We start from the raw sequence: 19,957 nt of genomic DNA, 5'->3' as shown, positions 1-19,957 counted from the left end.
TTTGACACGGGAGGAAGTGATTGGAAAGGTATAATGATATCAAGGAAGAGGAGAGATGATTAAAATGCAGTGCGACATTGGTTGAAGGGGCCCCTGGATACGGTCACAAGGCAAGGTCTTGAAAGAAAGTGGATTAACGTAGCAATCGAAGAAGCGAGGTAAGCTGGCCTATTAATGCACCCCGCACCAGCAATTCCCCCGCAAGGCCCAGAAAGCAAAGTCTTGGCACTTCACATCTGCCCACCAGCCACCGCCAGCCTTCTTGAAACCAGGGTACTTCTCGGCGTTGTAGTCAAACCAATTGGTGCCGTTGACGGAGAGGTCGCCGTAGACAGGGCAGGCAAGAGCTCTAATCACGGGCTTGATAGCTGTTCGACCCAATCGAGATCCGTGATTGTATTGATGGACTTATCCTCCTTTCTGTTTTCTTAGGAGTCTATATCTAGGGGGATCTAGTCTAGAATAGGCCTAGCGTATTTTTGAACCTGTTTTGATGATCCCCTTAATGGCGGAAAGTCGGCTTTTTAGTACTTGAGTGGCACCTACTAGGGTTCTATCAAATAAGAGGCTCTGAAATGCTCAGAGTGGCAAAAGAATCACTTCAGAATACAAGTGCTTCTCAGCCCTGTTGATGATCTATTCAATGATCTAGGTTTATCACCAATCAGGCCTACAGTCGCTGGGATTAGCCAGGGGTTTATCAGGGCTTGGCCAGGGTTGTTAGGTGATCGGTGTTGATCTTTTTGTAGATACCTGTATTTTGAAAGATACCAAAAAGCCGCCTTTCCGCCATTAAGGGGATATGAGGCTTGTTATGCAGAGACAACACTCATTTATGAATTCTGCACAATTCCTTCGCATAAGCCAAATCCATATGCCACCCGGAGTCCGGTCTAACAGCTGCTCTAAAGGCAACGCTGAGATGAAGAGTTATCGTTCATTAAAGGTGTCATCGCGGATAACGTCACTAATCGGTTCAAGTGTCTCAAAGATGTGGAAAGTCTTGATCAGGCCTCTTCACTGCATCTTTCAAGTCTTACTAGCCCTCATTCTTGGCTGTCGACGATCTACCCAGGCAGGCAGTCGGGGCCATAAAGAGATACAATAGCCAGTCCAGTCTTGGTGGAGGAAGTATGGCGAATTGCCAGAGTGCCTCTCGTGACAAGAGTGTCGTCCATGCCATTGAGTAGCCCCACGCTCGTGAAGGGCCTAAAACCAGAGACTGTATTAGGTAATGGCAAGGCACACCCTGGATGCTCCCTTGCAAAGAGCCGAGAAGAGGGACGACATTATGTCATATGGTAGTACATAAAGTACAAGCTAATAAGTCAGAGGACGCCCTCAGACGATGAGAAGTGGACACCAAACTTGGAAGCCGTACGCGCGACGATACGATTTGCAATGACTACAGGTCGACTAGATGAGAACTAAACAGTTAGACCATACACCACCTAGAATAATAGCAGGTGCCGCTTCAGCCGCTGGGGATAGGATACTGAACACTTGGAGAATAGCCTCCAAGCCAGCTAGCTAGTAACAAAACCAAACCACGGGAATCCGCAATGATAAGACAATTGAAGTGACAGAAGCGAGAAGTGGAGGATGCATGGGCTTTCGAAATGTATATGTGTTATTCATAGTTGCCCTTTCGGGTCAGTCCGTAATAAATTGTGCGTTTGTATGTAGCTAGAGGCGCAGGTACTGGATATTAAAGGTACTTGGAGGTACAGGGCTACAGCCACTTACATTTGTAGAAATCCATTAATGACCAGTGATTTCTGTTAGAGATGAGATATGTATGCCAGAAGGTTAAGAACGTATTTCTTGAGGAGGTTCCGGGCGCTACCAGCTAACACTTAGCTTAGGGAATAAGCCGACCATATCTACAGATGAATCTTATGTAACCACCCTCACCCTTTTCATCCCGGTCGTTTCTAACGTCTCTGTGAAATACTGATAGTCAATGTTCGGCCCGTTTCAATCCCTAAGCAATCTGCACTCTTGTTGGCCTTCCCCAGCGACACCTTCTTCACCTCCCAAGCCTTAACCATCGCCCTGTTGGCCCAAGATTTTGGTTTGATGCTAGGCTTCCAGTCGATTACAAAGCCATCGGAACCCTCTAATGATTTTACCTTCCCACTCCTCTGGTATTATAGCTTTCTCTGCTTCCTCTAACGTTACTGTTGGAATGTCTGACTCTGTGCTTTTCCTTGTTATAATGGGTGCTGCTTCATGCACAGGCTCCCTGTGGATTGGAATACCTTGTAAAGCCCTTTGCTGCTGTATGAACATGCTACCAGATAATGGAAGGTGATTCACCTGTCGACAGTCTCAGGAGAAAGGGATTCCTTTTCTAGCAACTTTAATGAAAGAGAATGGCCGCAACAGTTGGCCGCGGTGCATGGACCCCCTTTCTCTAAGTTGAATGCTGCTAATGCAACCGGAGTGTCACGGAGCGTGAGGGAAGGTTCCAGAATCCAATCAGCAGGCACGCTCTATCCCTGTCCAGATCCTGTCTGGGATACTCCTGCTCTGTCCTAAATCTCCCCTAAGTAGGCTTTGTTCAGACAGTCTATAGCAGTCTTAAATTACAATCATGTCAGCTTCACTGATAAGACTAAACTCAGTCGTGTCACGAAACCAACCGCCGTTACCACGGTGCACCACCCCGGGCGGTCAGAAAGATAAGATAGGCAGAAAACGCACGAACCCCAGGATCACTGTCTGAGCTAGTGATCCCTCACCATGGATCACTACGCTCTGTAGTGAGGACTCGCGAAGGATCACCGTGATCCAAAGTGATCCGTAATCTATATATACGGACGTACACCTACCCTTAGACACCTACCCTAGATAGCTCTCCAGTATTCAAAGTATCTCATTCAATAAAGCACCTTTGAGTGAAGCTATCTTAGCTACGATCAAGTCAACCACCATTGCTCAGCGTCGCCTATCACTTACTGCTTACATAAACCCACACGCCTCCGGTCCTACGAAGTAGTCTTACCTCTTGGGATCAAGGATCGTCACAAGTGGTTTGCTTCTGTATGATATAATTACTATTTTAATGTTTTCTATAATATCATCCTATTTACTAAAGGAAAAAGTGATTAACGAGCTAGAGATATTAGCAAGATAGCATGGGCTTAGTCGGTTAAAAAAAGGCTGCCTTATTCTTGCAATAGAACTTAAATGTGCTAAATTTGTTGGCGTACCGGGTAGAGGGGCATAATGTCTGACATTCCATGCTCACATAAAGGAACTAATAGGTGGAACGCTACTTGTCTGCCTATGTGGTGGTGGGCAACTTATTCTGAACTGTGGGAATGACCTCTAAGAGGTCTTAAAATGTATATAGACAGAAGAGAGCTCGGGCTGAAAGAGTGGTCACTGGCTCCGCCTGTAATACTAAGCAGATCTTCTATCACATAAGGACAAGATAAAGAAATGCAGTAATGCTTAATAGTCACAGATAGATAAGAATTGCAGCTCACCAGTAAGAGGTATAAGCTACTCAGAAAAAAGAAAAATCACAGAAGATCAGTTAAGACCTGTTTAATGATAGAACTACTGCCATGCAGCAAGAAACTGGTTCAGACAGTTAGGAAGACATTCTCAGGATGGTTGGTATTAATGCCACCATGGGTCGATGATGCGGGTCTAATAAGCCAACAGTATTCATTGTCCGTTGACTGTCCTTGGACTTTCTTTTTAAAAGGAAACAAAAAAAATGATATCAATGGACTTGACACAATTTTTAAACACAGTTGGCCCTACATCGAGGTCCCACCGTAAAAAACCGTACTCAAGCGAACAAGAGCCGGATGAAAAAACCAGCAGAGACATAGGGCATGGTAACACTTTGACTGGTATATTGTCACACCGTACTCCAAGGGACGAGCTCTCTCGGAGCCCTTACGGTTAAGCCCGAAGAAACTCTCCCACGTGCCGTGCGGTTAGGCTGGCAATTGGCTGCGCGTAAGGATCCCTGAAGAGTGCCCTGAAAACACTGTGTTGGAGACACTGTAGTTCTCTGGTGACCCAAGAGTAACTGGGATCCGACAGGACTCAGTAAGACTTGGGTGTGATCGCAGTGGGTTTGAACCCACGGTCGGGGCAATTGAGGTTTTGCGACGACAATCACAGGCGCTCACCACTGCGCCATGCGACCCTTGCAGGAACCCTTGTAGGATAGTACCTATCTACCTTATTTCGCGAATCTTACGTCGAGAGTTTATATGCCACCAAGTCATGACCAATACGGACAGCAGAGCAGTGATGAGGAAATAAAGCCAGACCCAGTCAGAGACCGGCTTCTTGCCTCCTTCGGGCTGAAAGTTAAAAAACGTGGTACTGAAGAACGTCTATCGACAAGTGCTGTGTCTTAGTCTGAGTACCCGACGTGATACCCCTGCGAGAACACGGGACTTACTGCGGTAAAGGTCGCAGGTAGAAAAACAGTTGTTATGATCGAGATCATCCGCATGGCTGCTCCGTCTCGCGTGGCTGCCAACGCAATCCGCTTCTGGTCCTCGGAAATGGCCTTGAGAGCGATGTTGTCTTTAAGAGCTATCGCGTTATCCCTTTGCGCGATTAGACTGTATATCTACCAAGACAAGTCCAGTCAGTGCTTGGGGCCACTAATCATGACCAGGCAGATCCAGCGAGCTTACAGTCTGCACCTGAGCCTGCGCCCTTTTGGACAGATAGTCTGCTCTTGTGCGTGTCCCCTCAAGTGAACTGCGCAGAAAGTTGCGCTCCCGACGAAGGCGTAGCTCAGACTCCCTTAGCCTTTTCGTGCAATCGGCTTCTTTTCCTGAGAACTCCTCAATTACTCGCCTATCGATCGAATCAAGAGTTTCAAGCATTGGCGTGTGTGTATGACACGAAAGGTCAACAAAGGCCAGCTTCGAAACGAGACTGGTCAGGTCTGAGGTGACCCGGTTCAAGTTGACGCCATCACCCTGCGAGTGAAGGTAGTGGCTCTCCTGGGAGTCGCAACAAGCCAGCTTCGGGTGCCATCTTGTATTGACTCCGGTCTGCTGCTCCAGTCTGATGATTTCTTTGTGACTTTCTCCGACTTTATCTATTGCTGATCGTGTCCGATAAGTCAGTAGAATGAATGGTAACAGGGTAGGAAGAGCAAGATCGCCACGGCGAGCCAGTAATTCATCGGACAGGGTGGCAATTTCTGAGTCCAGTAGGCCGTGGATGAAAGCCTTTGTTAAGCGCCGCTCAGGATCATAGCTAAGGCTGGCACTGAAGCGATATGTCGAAGTGAAGCTGTTTTGCATCGAGATCTCTGAGGCAAGAGGTCAGTACGAACAATGAGCTGTGAGGAATCACAATATCTCAGCTTACTCTGGAGCTTGGTCCCCGACTCACTGCCGCCATCCCCCTCATCGAGCAGCATAGTTGTCCCATCCCTATGCATACGGACGTGTGTTGGGGGGAGAGCGAAGGCAGAAGCTATTGTCTCAAATGTGGATTTCTGTATGGTCATGGGTGGTATCAAGGCCCGCGAGGTGAGTATTCCCCGGTCGAGGTATGATCCCTTTCCTCCAGAGAACCTGTTCTAACAATAAGCACGAATTCTCCAGCTTGAATTGACAATTAGGAACTGACAAGACAACCAATCCTTCAGTCGCCTGCTCAGCATGTTCGAGGGTCTAGAGGCCACTCTCAGCGTGTGTCTTCAAAGTGGGTTCATGTAGTATTGAGTACACTTTCTAAAAAGGTTTCAAGTCGTTTTAAGCTGGGCGTGAATGAGTATGACTGCCTTTGGTGATCCTACACACACACCTTTAATGTGAGAAAAGAGGTTATGTTGAATGAAGGCTTGAGGCCCACGCACCTCAGAGTTCCATATGACAAGAGCAGAAAGATGGTCTGAGGAGGTGAAAACATCGTCGTTATCTGAACAAAGATTGGACATCGTGGATTGCCGACGGGGTAAGAGAAGTGAAGATGTTCCTGACTGTCAAAAATCTGTGTGAGTGCATTGGGGTTAGAACAATACAAAGCAGCTACATCAGGGCTTTTTTGTCTTATGTGGCAATGCTAGGCAGACATGGAGATGCCCGCTCACAAGCGCTGCTAAGTATGAACTGGCCATTCACTTGCCTTGAAGGCAACCTTGCATGAGCTAAACATGCATGTGAGGGAAGTTGGGTAGCGGAGCATGACATCATAGGCTTGAACCACCCATAATGAATGAAACGACATCTAATTGAAGATAAACTCCCTTGTCTTGTAGAAGGAAATCACCCAAGTTCCCTACCTAGGTAATACCAGAATGATAACTCAGAGGTTTTGACCTGAATTTGGATACTTGACACTTTGCTCCACGCGATAGGTGGGGGCAACTCAAGCATTTTCAGCGGGATGATTAGTGGGCAGCAGCGGCAGCCTAGCGCCATTGCGGCCCTGATGGTTTTCCTGGCTTGCCTGGTCAGCACGCACATGGGCTATTTTAGTGGCTGTCGCATTCCACCCGCCCACTAGTTCGGGCGGGTACTTCTCCGGCCACGCGGAATGCCATGATCGGAAAAGTACCTCAAAGGTGGGCTGGCTTGACCGCCTTTGGTTTGCTGGCTTCATCATCACCATCCCTCACTTCTCACGACGCGCCCTCATCTTCACATGAAAGCTCGCCCGGCCTGTCAGGTCAGATAACAATTCTAGCAGCAGTTCCAGCGCTATATTTCCTGGGAATCATAATTTCCACCCGCCCGCCATGCAGGTCCCTCTGATTCGCCTCCAGTGCGGAGTCAACTCCTACGATTGGGGCAAGAAGGGAAGCGATTCTGCCGCCGCCCAGTTTGCTGCCACCACCGCGCCAGCAGACTTCTCCATCCAGGCCGACAAGCCATATGCAGAGGTATATATCACTAGTCTCTCGCCTGCCTGTTTTGCTGTCTCGCATGCTGACGAAAGGGTATCAAGCTATGGATGGGCACTCACCCCTCAAACCCCTCCAAAGACGTCACCACGGGCCGGCCCCTCTTGGACCTGGTCAAGGACAACAAGGCCCTGCTCGGCCACGCCATCGCTGCCAAGTACAGCAACAAGCTGCCATTCCTGTTCAAGGTGCTCTCCATCAACAAGGCCCTGTCCATTCAGGCCCACCCGAACAAGAAGCTTGCCGAGCAGCTGCACGCCCGGGACCCAAAGAACTATCCAGATGACAACCATAAGCCTGAGATGGCCATTGCCATCACTCCTTTCGAGGGTCTCTGCGGCTTCCGACCCCTGGCTGAGATCGCCTACTTCTTGACAAACGTCCCGGCACTGCGTCAGCTGGTCTCCGATGCCGAGGCTGACGAGTTCATCTCAGCTGTTAAGGGCCACGAGACGGACGATTCGGCGGAGACTACCACTAGGAACAAGAAGGCGCTTCAAAAAGTCTTCAAGGCGCTGCTTACCGCCTCCAAAGAATCTCTGGAGTCGGCCACCAAGGTTCTTGTGCAGGCCGCCTCATCAGAAGGCAAGGAGTTTGCCAAGGGCGGCGTCGAGTCCACTTCCGGCGCTATCCTCTCCGAGCTCGTTACCCGTTGCCATGGCGAGTTCGGTGCCGACATTGGCCTGTTTGTCCTGTTCTTCCTCAACTTCGTCACCCTCAAGCCCGGCGAGGCTCTGTTCCTCCAGGCTGACGACATCCATGCCTACGTGTCCGGCGACATTATCGAGTGCATGGCCTCGTCCGACAACGTCGTCCGCGCCGGCTTCACCCCAAAATTCCAGGACGTGCCCACCCTTGTCACCATGCTGACCTACAGCTACGCTCCCATCGACGAGCAGAAGATGCAACCCGTCGACTACCCCTACGCCACGCTGAACCGCGAGGCCTACAGCTCCGGTTCCGAGGCCATTCTATACGACCCTCCTATCGAAGAGTTCGCCGTCGTTCGCTCGGCTCTCAAGTCCAATGGCTCCAAGGCCACCTTTGATCCGCTGGCCGGACCTAGCATTGTCATTTGTACTAGCGGTAAGGGCAAGATCTCCGTCGGCCCCACGGTGCAGGACATCGAGGCTGGCAATGTCTACTTTGTCGGCGCCACCGCGGAGCTCGTGATGGAGGCCCAGGGTCTAGGCGAGGACGAGGAGTTCGTTGCGTTCAAGGCTTTCTGTGAGATTGACGATCACAGCAACGGAGAGAAGCTGTGAAGAGTGACAGACGATGAAAACAGTGGATTCATGACGCAAAAGGAGTTACAAGGTCTCTTAAAGAAGACCGTCTATCCAAAATAAACTTAATGGTGGATTATACCAAGAGTGAAGCCCTTGTATGGTCCTCGGAATGTTTGGCTCGTGTCATCTTAACCCGTACTCTGACAGCTTCCTATCTTCTGGTCTAATCATGAGCTCTGCAACCTCGCACCGTTCATTGGTAGCGTGATAGCCTTAGTCTTGCCGTCATCTCCCATCTCAAAGATGAACCGCTCAGCGACGTCGGGGCCCAGCGCGCCGACGTCCTGCCAGGTGATGCAGGTCGGCGTGCCCATGTCCACCGGCGCGCTCCTGTCCTGAAACACGGCCACAAACTGCCGCAACCGCCCCGTGGCGACGTTGCTGGGGTACACCCGGAAGTCGAGGTTCTCCAGCTTGATGCCAGCCTTGCCCGCGACCTGCGCCCGCAGGTCCACGCCGCCGACACGCAGGACGGGGACCACGAGCCCAGGCCCGTCGCGCGAGGTGTTGAACACGGCGACGTCGTCGCCGGATACAAACTTGCCTGCGTACCGCGCGGCGGCCTCCTTGGCCGCCAGACCCTGCAGCTGGGTGATGGCGAGGGAGACGACGTCGGCGTACACGTTGAGGTCGGGCGCCACGCCGTTGCCGCTGCTGTCGTGCGCGAGGATGGCGAAGCCGGCGCCAAAGTCGGGCGCGAGGCCGAAGTAGCTGCTGTAGGCCCCCGCCACGGAGCCCGTCTTGGTGTACACGTCGAGCACGGACGAGTTGGCGTACCGGCCCGCGTGGTAGATCTCCCAGGGCCGGCCGACGGCGTTGCGCAGGTTCGAGGTCGATGCTACGGGGTGCAGCCAGCGGCGAGTCGTCGCCGCGGGGACGAGGCGCGAGGAGAGCATGGCGTGGCCTAGGCGGGCGAGGTCGTTGCCTGTGGAGAGGAGGGAGAGGGCGCTGGTGGTGGTGGTGGTTAGTTGAATGTGTATTTGTTTCGACGTGGGCTTGGAGGATAAAGCATACGCTGGCTCGCCTAGCTCGGAGGAGTTCATGCCCTTGCCAAAGACAGTGGCTTCGTTTTCGGGCGTCAGGAGGGCCGTGTGGGTCGTGTTGAGGGACTGGAGCAGGGTCGACGAGAAGATGTCGCCTGTGCCACGCTTGCACTTTGGGTTGCCGCTGCGGTCGAGGGCGAAGGCGAGCAGCTGGAAGGCGGCGTTGGAGACGACTGGGGTTGTATCTGGCAGGAATACTGGTGGCCGGGTAGCGAACTTTTGGACGAAAGCTGACAGGCGTGAAGTTTCTTAGCATGGCATACAGCGATAAGCAGTGACATAGCCGATGACTTACTATCATAGTCGCAGGGCTTTCCGAGCTCGCAGGCGTATGCTATGGCTCATTAGTCAAGGTCATGGAGATTCCGTACGAGGGTACCCCATAACTCACAGTCGCGAGCAATGCCAGACAACTGGCCTGCCAGGGCACCGATCGTCACATCCTCCCAAGGTACAACAAGACCATCAGAGGAGCCATTGCCGGCAGTCGACAGCTCCGGAAGAAACTTGGTGATGGGGCTGTCCCACTCCTTGTCCCCCATCTTGGTCAGCCATGCATAGACCGTGAAGAGCTGGGTCATGCCTCCGAGAGGGAAGACCATGTCGAGCGTGACGTTGCTATGGTCACTCGCCGCCGCGGGTGCCGTGTGGTGGTACTCGACAAACACACACTCTTCGGCAGCGCCATTGGCGCCGGAGAAGAGCACGACCGAGAAGCTCGTCGTATTAGGCGTGATCTCGCCAAAGTCCTCGCTGCCGCCGTTAGCAATGAGCTGGTCGAAGAGGCCGGTGAACTGCTTCGAGAAGGCCTTGATTGCGTCAGAGTTCCTGTCAATCGTTGGAACCGGGTAGTATGCTCCAATTAGGGGGCATGGCTGGTAAGGAAAGTTGTCTATCGACGCCGCCACCAGCAGGTGGGTGGAAGCGATTGAGAGCGGGATAGCCGCTTTAGTGAGCAGGGTATACATGGTGAGAAAGATTAGACAAGTGAGCGTAGTGATGGATGCAGGCGAGCGATCAAGCATGTCTGGATATGGAGAGATAATACTTTCTCGACGCACGCGACGTCCTTTTTTATATATTCATAACACACCTTCAGATTAGGCACTGCCTCACCCTGGAGAGCCTGGACCAGGACCACAGGGTCATCCTCCCCAGGGGCCTCGTAGGGATAGAGCTAGTCGATGTCAAAAATACGCGTAAATCCAAAGTCTTTTCTAATTTCGGCTTCGTGAACTACCGATGTCAGCCCCATAGTATGGGGCTGTCGATGGCATCGAAAGGAGTTGAGGTTGATGGGAGACCCGCCGCATGTCCGTGTCCGTGTCCGTGTCCGTGTCCGACTCCGCGTCCACGTCCGTATTGCATCTCAGTGATGCCTGCCGAGCCTCAAGAACGCAACAAATTCCTGCACTGCCACGATCTAGGATTCTAATGGTTAAAGTTCTAGCCAATTTTCATTGGAAGCCGAAATTCCCGAAGTCCATGTATGATCCGAAGCTCATCCCTTGTACGTCAGTGGTGAAGAGGTCCATCACCGAGAAGTCACCCAGATCATTGATGTCGGCATTCTGAGCCAGACCCATAATTTCCGACTCAGCCATGATCGGCGTGACGCCTGCTCGACTTGTTGTTTGCGTGGATGGCGCCTGCATGCTGCTATGAGGAGAGGCTGAGCTACTCTGTGTTGCCGGGCTAGTGAGGTGGGATATGCCAGGCTGCCGGAGATACCAAGATTCTATCGCCTTTGCTCGCGACAGAAGCTGTGAGAATGTGTCGGGGTCCCCGGTTTCGTCCTTCTCCTCGCTAGCTACTGACTGAAGGCGGAAGATGATTTGCCTCAGCGAGTGGCGCATATCAAGAAAGCGCAAGAGGTGCTGAGTCATATGAGCAATCCGGGCATCCCTAGCCAGGACGTCCAGCCTGACGGCGAGCGAAAGGCCACAGCTCAGCATGATCCATCCAATATTCGTCATGGCAAACTCCTCGCCAGCTGTCATGGACAGTAAGAAGACGATAAGTGACTTGGATGCCGAGATGCTCTCAAAAAGACAATTGACAAGCTGGTTGCTGTCTTGAATTGCTCTCTGCTGCTGGGATAGTCCGAAGGGAAACCCGGGAAGGAGTACTAGGCTAATGAATAGCTCGAGTGTACTCAGTTGTAATGATAAGATGGCTAGGCTAGAGGTCAGCGCCAGTCTATCGGTCTTTGATTGCCGGTTGACTTACGACAATACCTCAACGAGAAGGTCAGAGTTGATTTGAACTCGTCTACACGACTTCTCACATTTGATATTTGCTCATTCACGTCCTCAATAGAGGTCATGTTTGTAGTAGATGTGACAATGACATCCAACTCCTCCGACAGCCCTTGTATATCAACGATGTGTCGAAGGTATTGGTCTGTCGGCTGATCGCCAAAATGAGTGAGCTTCTGAGTACTTTCTTGGATGAAAAGAGTCAAAGGGAAATGTCGAAGCTTCTGTAGGATAATGGACGAGCTTCTCCTTGTTAGTGGATGAACAGCAAAGGCGCAAATGCGATTATCATACCTGGAACACAGGAAATAAGTCCCTATCAATGCCCTAAGCTCCTCGATACCCCAGTCGCTGTCTGGACTAAGGTCATCTTTCTCGATGTTCCACAGCCGTGGGTTCTTGGGACGATCCAACCGTAGATCTGATATAATGCTGACAGCAAGGTGAAGATGCTGCGAATACCTCTTTGGCCTTGGTTGATAATGTGCCCTTTGCCTGTCATCAGTATCAAACAATGTACAGGTGGGTGAGAAGTCATCTCTTACCAGGCCAGATGGACCAAGAGCCCCTGAAGGAGGTCGAACGTAGCAAAGTTACTCCACGCCAACCGTGACGCAACGAGGGTGTTGAACGAGCGGCCAAGCTTTCGCTGCAGACGAAAGTCATGGAAGCTGGCGGCGGCAAATATCGCGTTGATGAGACAAGTTCGATCTTGACGCATTGACAGTGCGGTCATGCCCTCTGGGACTATGACAAACGGGAAATGAGGCGTCATTTTTCGTTTGTAGACATCCAGAAGGTCTTCCGCCTCTTGACTGCTTATCACGCCCCCTATCACAGGGTCTGACAGAACGCCGTCATTGCTTGCCGGAACTATCGCCGTGGCACTCGAGTTCATTTCGTCTGGTGCATCTGCTCTTTTATGCCGCGGAGCTGTTGAATTCTTGATCACCGCACCCGGGCTCGGAGTCCGGGACCCGGCGATCTGGTCCAGCCTGGCCTCGAGCCGGTCGATGCGGTTCCGCGGCGGCGGGGCATTGCGACGACGCGTCGGCAGGAAGACGCACTCCTTGTCTAGGCGGAGACAGCGATCGCAAGAGCCAGATTCTAGCGTGCGGTCGCAACGAATTTTGGCACGGAAACACGTCTGACATGTCTTGTTCAGCTCGACACTGGCACCAACCCCCTGCCGGAGTGGTGGAGCGCCGGCAGTTGCGCGGGTCCGATGTCTCCTCTCCATGAGCCAGTATTCGCATGGGATCCTTCAAGAGATAGATAGGATGGGTCAAACAGCTTTTAGGAGATTGGTTTCGTCTGCTCTGTTGGTATTCTTTGGTCCCCAAAACTCCACATTTCTGGTGCTGATGTGGGAAAAATACCATGAGCCAGATCCATCTTTAGTCAGCACCTCATTTTCCGTCCCCTGACCGAGGCCTAGACTGGCATGTCCACTCAGCGATCTTCGAAAAAAAGCTTCTCCCCCTGTCCCTTGCCCTCTTCCGGATCTTGGAAGTCCTTCAGGATGCCCTCAAGACCACCCGTTCCGATCCGATGCTGGTACGGTCTCACCAGTCCCTAGAAATGGCGACAGAACTACATTGGGCACTTAAGGTAGGATCTTACACCAAAGAAGAACAGCAAGCAAGCAAACTCAAGGAGAGTTACTCAAGGAGAGCTACTCGAGGAATAATATACATGTCGATACACGAACTGGCCTTTGCAAATAGTTCCTCGGCCATGCTGTAGAACATCTTGCCAAACTTGAAGTACTCCTTGTTGCCCGGCATCTGCTGTCTCAATTTATTGGTACCCTATAACATTTGATGCATGTTTGGACTCTACAAATATCCCTAATGGCTTCATATCTGACACACATATTATCTAATCATCTACAACATCGTGTTTTTCACTTTACGCCTTCACCTTAATCCGTTGCAGTCATCTACGCAAACATTGTTCCTGCACTTGAACTGTTTTGAGAACTACGAGACTATCATTTAGCTAAAGAGACGTCCGTGATCAAACGATTTGAGCCACAAAGTCCCTGCTGTCCCGCAAGAATGGTTTTGGCGTCCTGCTGCAAGCAGCTGGGGAGATTGACAACGTTGGGCAAGTCACCGTGACGGAGAGAGTAATCGAGGCTGAGGGAGAGCCAGAGATAGCACTGATGAGGATGGACACCATCCTGGCAGTGTTTATCATCTGGCCAACACTGAGAACCTGACACAGATCGAGCTACAAGGTCGATCTGGTTACTGCCAGTGGCTTTTGGGGTTTGGCGTCTGAAGAGACTGTCGGTGATCTTGGCCGACCTGGCGAACCCGACGAGCCGATCGACACATTGCAGGAAATGGTCGGCATTTGCATAGAGATTGCGAAATATGTCCATGAGGAACACGATGGTCCGCAGGCCGGCCATCATCTCGCTGCTGGAGTGGACACATGGCCTGATCACTTCCGCGCCCAGCGTGTACCACACGAATGCGAAGGCTGCCAGGGCAATACTATGTTATACAATTCCTTCCGTCAGCAGGCCAGGATACCCCATTTTGAATTGTTTGTGATTGTGAATTCGCTCACAATGTGTTTGGAAGGTATTGAACCAGGCCCCGCTGCTCTAGTTCAGAGATGCTTCGCGTGACGCAACGGAATGACTTGTTGAGTTCAGTCTGAACCCAGTGCTGGGTTACTTGCCCATCGCTGTCCCCGAAGTCACAGCTTTCGACCGAAACAAGAATCATATGATTGAGGAGGGATGTTCTCGCCGAGCTAAAGGAGCGAGAAATCGTCAGCAACACTTTGACCCTCAAGTGCTTGACCATCATCACCGCCGCAAGCTCACGAGGAGCCATCAGAGCTTCATTTTCGGGCTGTGTCGCGCTTGACTCACTGGTAGTAAATAAACATAGCGTTACTCAATAATTTGACAGAATCTCGGTCATTTTCGAAGCCGGATGTGTGGAGATGAACATTCATTCGAGCTGCATCGCACCACATATCCAACTCTGCCATGGTGAGTTTTGCCTTCTTGCAATCGCCCTGCAGACGAGATTCTTCTCGCATAGTTGCATCCTCCTCTGAGCCATAGAGAAGCTCGAGCGCATCTTTAAGGATGACTCCAAGCTTACAGAGGGTCACAAAGAGCCTCACCAGGACCTGTTTTTCATCTGGCTTGCAGACATGCGAATTCCAGATCTCGCTCTCAAAATCGGCTTCTGTTGGTGGAAGTCGACTATAGCCTGTCTCCCCTGAAGGTCTTATAATAAGCCGCCGGCGCAGTCCAAGAGACATGATATTATCCCGTAGGATACAGCACCACCACAGGCGCTGGAGTATCTTCTCACTTTGAGTCATGGTGGACGTATGATCCTGAGGCTGATCGGCGCCGGCTTCCCTTGCAAAGTGGATGGCAGTATCTAGCCAGTAGGTGCTAATGAGCTCATTCGGGTGGTTCGAGTGATAGGTTAACATGATCGCGCCTTGGGCCCTTGAGATATTGTCCTGGCAGCAATTGGCATCAAACAAGGCCTACAACGCACAGTCAGCACGTTAACCAGCTACTAAGAAGCGTATGTTATAGCTATTGATCAGTAGGACGACAATTCCCCTACCTTGGCTCTGAAATAAAATGTCGCTCTCGCTCTTCGGACAGACGCCAGCCCTAGGGAGGATAATGTCGAGACCGAGACAAACTTCGATGTATGGTGTTAGAGACAACAATACGGCTCGAAGTCATACGTAGGTCCTCTGAGGTGGGAAAGATGGCTCACCGGACACGACATGAATAGCATCGCTTGAATAAGAAATAGTGAATATTTCCGTTGGCCTTTTGAAAAAGCGCCTCCTTGGGCACCATATGCGCTCCAGAACTCGCCTTCGTCGACCAAGGGTAGGAATGGATGCACGTATAGAAAGTACTGCTTCATAAACTCATCCATTGCAGCCTTGGACGGTAGGTGAAGGCAGCCTTGTTCCTCCATGGCCGATGTCGTGGGGGATGATGACGACAACAGACTAGGAATATCCGCAGACACAAAATTGTAGAATACGAACAGTGAAAACTCTCCCTTTACTATTTTGCAGGGTTTGTTATCTTGTTTGTTGAGGTCGAGGACATTTCTTTCGAGCGTCTCTGTGATAGATGAATATTAAGTCAATTAGAGACATGATCATTAGTCCAAATGGTGGGTAGTAAGAGGAGTAAAGGTATAATATTCGTAAAGAGAATGCGTTCCATACCTACGCTTTCGGCCCCTTCCCCGGACAGTGGCGAGTGATTGATACACTCTGACGATGCAAACGAGATCCTGTCATTGTCCAAGAAATATGGCTCGTCACCATTTGGCTCCACTGCAGAACTGTTCCGTGGCGGGCATAACCCGTCGTCCTGCAAGGTTGTAAAAAGACGCTCTAGATCGATCTCGTCGGTGGACTGATGGGATGCACCCATGTTCCAGTCGGTCCCAGTAACGGGTTCCATTCTTGTTGTTTCATCCCCTTCGGCCTGGCCTGAGGAAAGGTCCTGCGATCCTTCATTGAGAAGTGCAGGCTTGCCTGAAGCCCAAGCCATAAACGGGGACCGTTCTATCAATGGATGCCTGGTCTGCCGTTCAGAATATGGTATTATTCTGGAAGAGTGATTGCTCACTTGCGGCCCTTCCTTCGCTGTACAGCACACTCATATTCCATGGCATCGAGCTTACAGTTCGTGCATGGCGTCCCTGTAACCATGACATCGCAGCGGACCTTTCTGGATCTACACGTAAGACAAGCGTATCTCGCACGCTGTTTACGTGTCAGGGTCCGTCCCTTCTGTCTTGACTGTCTGGTATCACCGTCGGCCTTGCTGTTGTCTTCTGTGGCACCTTCGGCTTCTCCGGAGATCGACGACTGAGACTCAGTGAGGACGGCGGAATCTGCTTCTAGCATCTTCTCAGTTGTGACATTAGATATCATCGAGCTGTAGTGACAGCAATCTTAAGGTTTGTATGAGAGGAATGGTGCTATCCAAGCAAAGAACGATACGAATATGGATTCGTGTAGCTTTTGCAGTACGAGACACACTTATTTGTCTTATCTAATTCCCTTTTACCGGTTGATCGAAAACACAGGAAGCATGATGTGACGCCACAGGTGCTGCGGGTTGATAGCCGAGGCGTTGCGTATAACTTAGCCAGCGGCTAGACCAGCACCCGGCATGTCGGCCCGAGGAGTAGACATCGCCCCGGTTATCAAACTGCAGGCTCGAAAATCAATCCACATCACCAATACGTGAACAACGTTCCAGAATTCCACAGCCTATCCATCAATAAGTAATTGCATAGACTAGTCTAGGTCTCGATCAAAGCTTCGTGGTCGTCCTGGCCGCCTTCAAATCGTCCGTAGGTAAGTCTCGGTAGTTCTCGTAGAGCTTGAGGGACTCGGGATTGGCCACAGTGCCACCAACTGAAATCCTACGGCCACAAACGATATTCTTGACGTTTATCTCGCACTTTTTGCCCGTCAGGGTGTAGGGAATATCCGCCACTTGGAATATGTACTTGGGCACGTGCCTTGCCGAGTACTTGTCTTTGATCCGAATCTTGATCTCAGTCACCAAATCCTCGGTCAACTCGAGTCCAGCTTTGAGCTTCACAAAAAGCAACACCCTCTCATCCGAGTCTATGCTTCTTCGCTGCCCGACGCAAATGCTGTCTGCAATCTCGGAGATTGACTCGACGACTGCGTAGATCTCAGATGAGCCAAATCTGACGCCGGAAGGATTAAGGACGCCGTCGCTATAGGGAAACCTGGGTGTTAGCAAGCCCGTTGGGGATGAAGTACTGGGCTAACAAGGATAAAAACTCACGATCTCCCTAGAAATACGAAGCCACCTGTATCAGAGAAGCGCTGGACGTAATCCCCTTGACACCATACACCCACCCCGTACCGCCCAAAGTATGCGTCATGGTACTTTCTAGACCCGTCTCTGCCAACAAACCGGAGAGGTTGGCTAGGGAAAGGCTTGGTACACACCAGCTCCCCAGGCCGCTCCTGGCCTTCAATGGATACGTGTTCGCTCCTCTCGCTATCAAAAATATTGACTGCCATGCCTAAAGCCTTGACTTGCATCTCGCCACAGTACACAGGCAAAAGCGGGGTACCACCAACGACTAGTTTATCATCAGCATGAACTCTTCTGGGCTGTCTCTGTGGGAGTATCTTGGGTAAGATTCGAATAGAGTGGTTGTCGGACTTACATGATCCTGCAATATCCGTTCCTCCGCTCATCGAGATTAAGTGGACTCTTTCTGGAAATGCTACTTTGTAGAACCAGTTGTAGAGCTCAGGTGGGAGAACAGCTCCTGTGGATGTCACAACTCTTAGTTCACTCAAATTTAATTGACGTCCTATACAAAGTGAGGGATATCACGATTAGTCACAATAAATTCCTAAAGACAATTATCAGCAGTAGGAAAGGCTACGTACGTGGGCGAATCCCGCGAGCCCGTATCTCGGATAAATATCTCGGTGACGTCCCGAATATGCTGACGCTAAAGTGCTGCGTCAACAGGTGACTAAGGGAGGACTAGCAACGGATATTCACCTACCCGACCTGCTCTGCAAGCTCTAACAGTATAGTAGGCTTGGGATGGAATGGTGAACCGTCGTATAGTAGTATAGAGCGGGCAGCACTGATGTTGACAAAGTTCAACACCCACATGACCCACGACGTCTGTAGGAAGACATTGTATGTGTCAGTCTCAGCCCTGCTGGTCCAAAGTGGTTTCAACAACCCAGAGAAGACATACGGTCGTATATTGGAACATGATATCTGAATCCCGGGCGTCGTGTTGGATGATTGTGTCAGTTTTAACTTTGAGTAATACACCCTAATAGGAGGAAGTTTTAGTCGTGGCGATTGATAAATATAGATTAGCCACGAAACGTAGAATAGAAGTACTTACTCCCGCGGAGTGGACAATGCATTTTGGAGGCCCTGTCTTTTATTTCACGTTGATTAGATTCAATTGTACACATCCTACAGTTTGAATAGAATTGCCAGGAATCTTACCGTTCCAGAAGAATACAGAATAAAGGCGGGATGAGAGAATGGAAACATCTCAAACTCAAGTTTCCTGCCTATGCCTCTTTGAAGAAAGGTATCGTAATGGATCCCTCGGTAGATTACTGAAAGATCGGGGTTGGTACTCAGGTAAGGGAGGACGACAACGTTCATCATTGCTGGTGCCTTCTTTCCCAGTTCACGAGCCCATTCGACAGTTTTCAGCTGGATATCAACAGTTTTGCCGGCGTAAACGTAGCCATCATCAGTGAAGATGATCTTAGGGTTGACTTGGCTGAAACGGTCCAGAATTGCGTTTGCACCGAGGTCGGGGGATGCTGAGGACCAGACTGCTCCGATGGACAGGCAAGCCAGCGCCAAGACGACTGAGTAGACAGAGTTAGATACGATAGCTGCAACCGTGTCACCACTGTTGACCCCGGTGCTTATCATAGCATCGCGAACGTTCCTCGTTTCTCTCCTGAGTCTTTCCCATGTCACCTTCTCCACGCCTGGAACGCCCTCCCGGGCAAAATATATGGCCACGTCGTTTGGCTTGCCCTTTCGTAGCAGATGCTCGGCGATATTAAGTCTCTGGTCGGGGAAGAAATTCGGGGGTGGAAACAGATCTGGGGTCGACTTTTTCTGCGTCTGACGTTGCAGAAATCAGTACACTGATCAGTGTTTGTCGAGTGCCATTCTGTGGATGGAGAACTTGTTTCGGGCTATGAAGGCATCGAGTCCTCACCTGAGGCTGCAACTTGTGATGGGTTTTTGCTGTCCCGGGGGGAGCGAGCTCCAACCAGTCATATGCAGCCCTCCAAAACTCCTCAGATGAAGGACCTATGGACCACTGGTAAAGGTCTTCGTACGATGTTAGATGCAGATGATGTCGATGGTTGACAAATGACATGAATACAGTAGCATTAGCTGTGTCTGGGTCTTGTGGCTGCCACAAAGGCCGCTTCATTCCCTTTTCGTCCATCTTTTCCTGGATCACCAAATGGTTGGGAACTTCGTGTCGACAAAGAAGAGAATGGCTACTCGGAAAATGATTGCTAAACAATAGAAAGATGTATGAGAATAATCTGACTCTAGGTAATGTTACCGATTCCCCATGAAAAGCTGGGCATATCCCCACATCCGGCTGGAAACTGAATGCATGCCCTCGGTAGAAACCAACATACATACGGCAGTTAACGGATAGTAATAGAATTAGTTTACCGTGGTCCTACTGGAGCAATTAACTCTCTCTAATCCTATTTTTATTTCCATTTGATTTAAATATTTGCGGGGTTTAGGTAGATATCGCGTCTGCTATTTTGATACAAGCCCTATGTTGTGAAGACTGGACAGTGAAGAGCGAATCACCAACGCCGTGTATTGGAAAGTTGACTCTCAATGACTACTGACAGATGCTC

At 50.6% G+C, this 19,957-nt stretch overlaps 4 protein-coding genes across 4 annotated transcripts; 1 reads left to right on the top strand and 3 right to left on the bottom strand.

The window, feature by feature from the left end:
- Positions 1 to 4,202: 4,202 nt before the first annotated feature.
- Positions 4,203 to 5,935, bottom strand: E0L32_002210 (uncharacterized protein; the record flags this gene model as incomplete). The annotated part of the gene is made up of 6 exons (XM_031136374.1): positions 4,203 to 4,331; positions 4,433 to 4,606; positions 4,674 to 5,302; positions 5,362 to 5,570; positions 5,626 to 5,669; positions 5,855 to 5,935. 6 exons carry the CDS (start codon positions 5,933 to 5,935, stop codon positions 4,203 to 4,205), a joined length of 1,266 nt encoding a protein of 421 aa, XP_030988425.1.
- Positions 5,936 to 6,736: 801 nt separating this feature from the next.
- On the top strand, positions 6,737 to 8,166 carry E0L32_002209 (uncharacterized protein; the record flags this gene model as incomplete). Its single annotated transcript, XM_031136373.1, has 2 exons — positions 6,737 to 6,880; positions 6,937 to 8,166. The coding sequence occupies 2 exons, from the start codon at positions 6,737 to 6,739 to the stop codon at positions 8,164 to 8,166; spliced, it is 1,374 nt and encodes a 457-aa protein (XP_030988424.1).
- A 191-nt stretch (positions 8,167 to 8,357) lies between these two features.
- On the bottom strand, positions 8,358 to 16,420 carry E0L32_002208 (uncharacterized protein; the record flags this gene model as incomplete). The annotated part of the gene is made up of 15 exons (XM_031136372.1): positions 8,358 to 9,463; positions 9,529 to 9,567; positions 9,625 to 10,042; positions 10,327 to 10,410; positions 10,748 to 11,409; positions 11,463 to 11,734; positions 11,786 to 11,980; positions 12,037 to 12,753; positions 13,187 to 13,302; positions 13,463 to 13,473; positions 13,529 to 13,920; positions 14,382 to 15,019; positions 15,262 to 15,623; positions 15,731 to 16,089; positions 16,140 to 16,420. 15 exons carry the CDS (start codon positions 16,418 to 16,420, stop codon positions 8,358 to 8,360), a joined length of 5,652 nt encoding a protein of 1,883 aa, XP_030988423.1.
- Positions 16,421 to 16,832: 412 nt separating this feature from the next.
- On the bottom strand, positions 16,833 to 19,521 carry E0L32_002207 (uncharacterized protein; the record flags this gene model as incomplete). The annotated part of the gene is made up of 8 exons (XM_031136371.1): positions 16,833 to 17,280; positions 17,340 to 17,643; positions 17,731 to 17,835; positions 17,960 to 18,024; positions 18,082 to 18,206; positions 18,283 to 18,363; positions 18,546 to 19,187; positions 19,285 to 19,521. The coding sequence occupies 8 exons, from the start codon at positions 19,519 to 19,521 to the stop codon at positions 16,833 to 16,835; spliced, it is 2,007 nt and encodes a 668-aa protein (XP_030988422.1).
- Positions 19,522 to 19,957: the final 436 nt, after the last annotated feature.

Source organism: Thyridium curvatum, assembly GCF_004353045.1.
Source record: "Thyridium curvatum strain D216 chromosome Unknown NODE_9_length_649264_cov_80.371750, whole genome shotgun sequence".
In the NCBI taxonomy this organism is placed as follows: Eukaryota; Fungi; Ascomycota; class Sordariomycetes; order Thyridiales; family Thyridiaceae; genus Thyridium; species Thyridium curvatum.
This window is presented reverse-complemented; position numbering and strand designations above follow the sequence as displayed.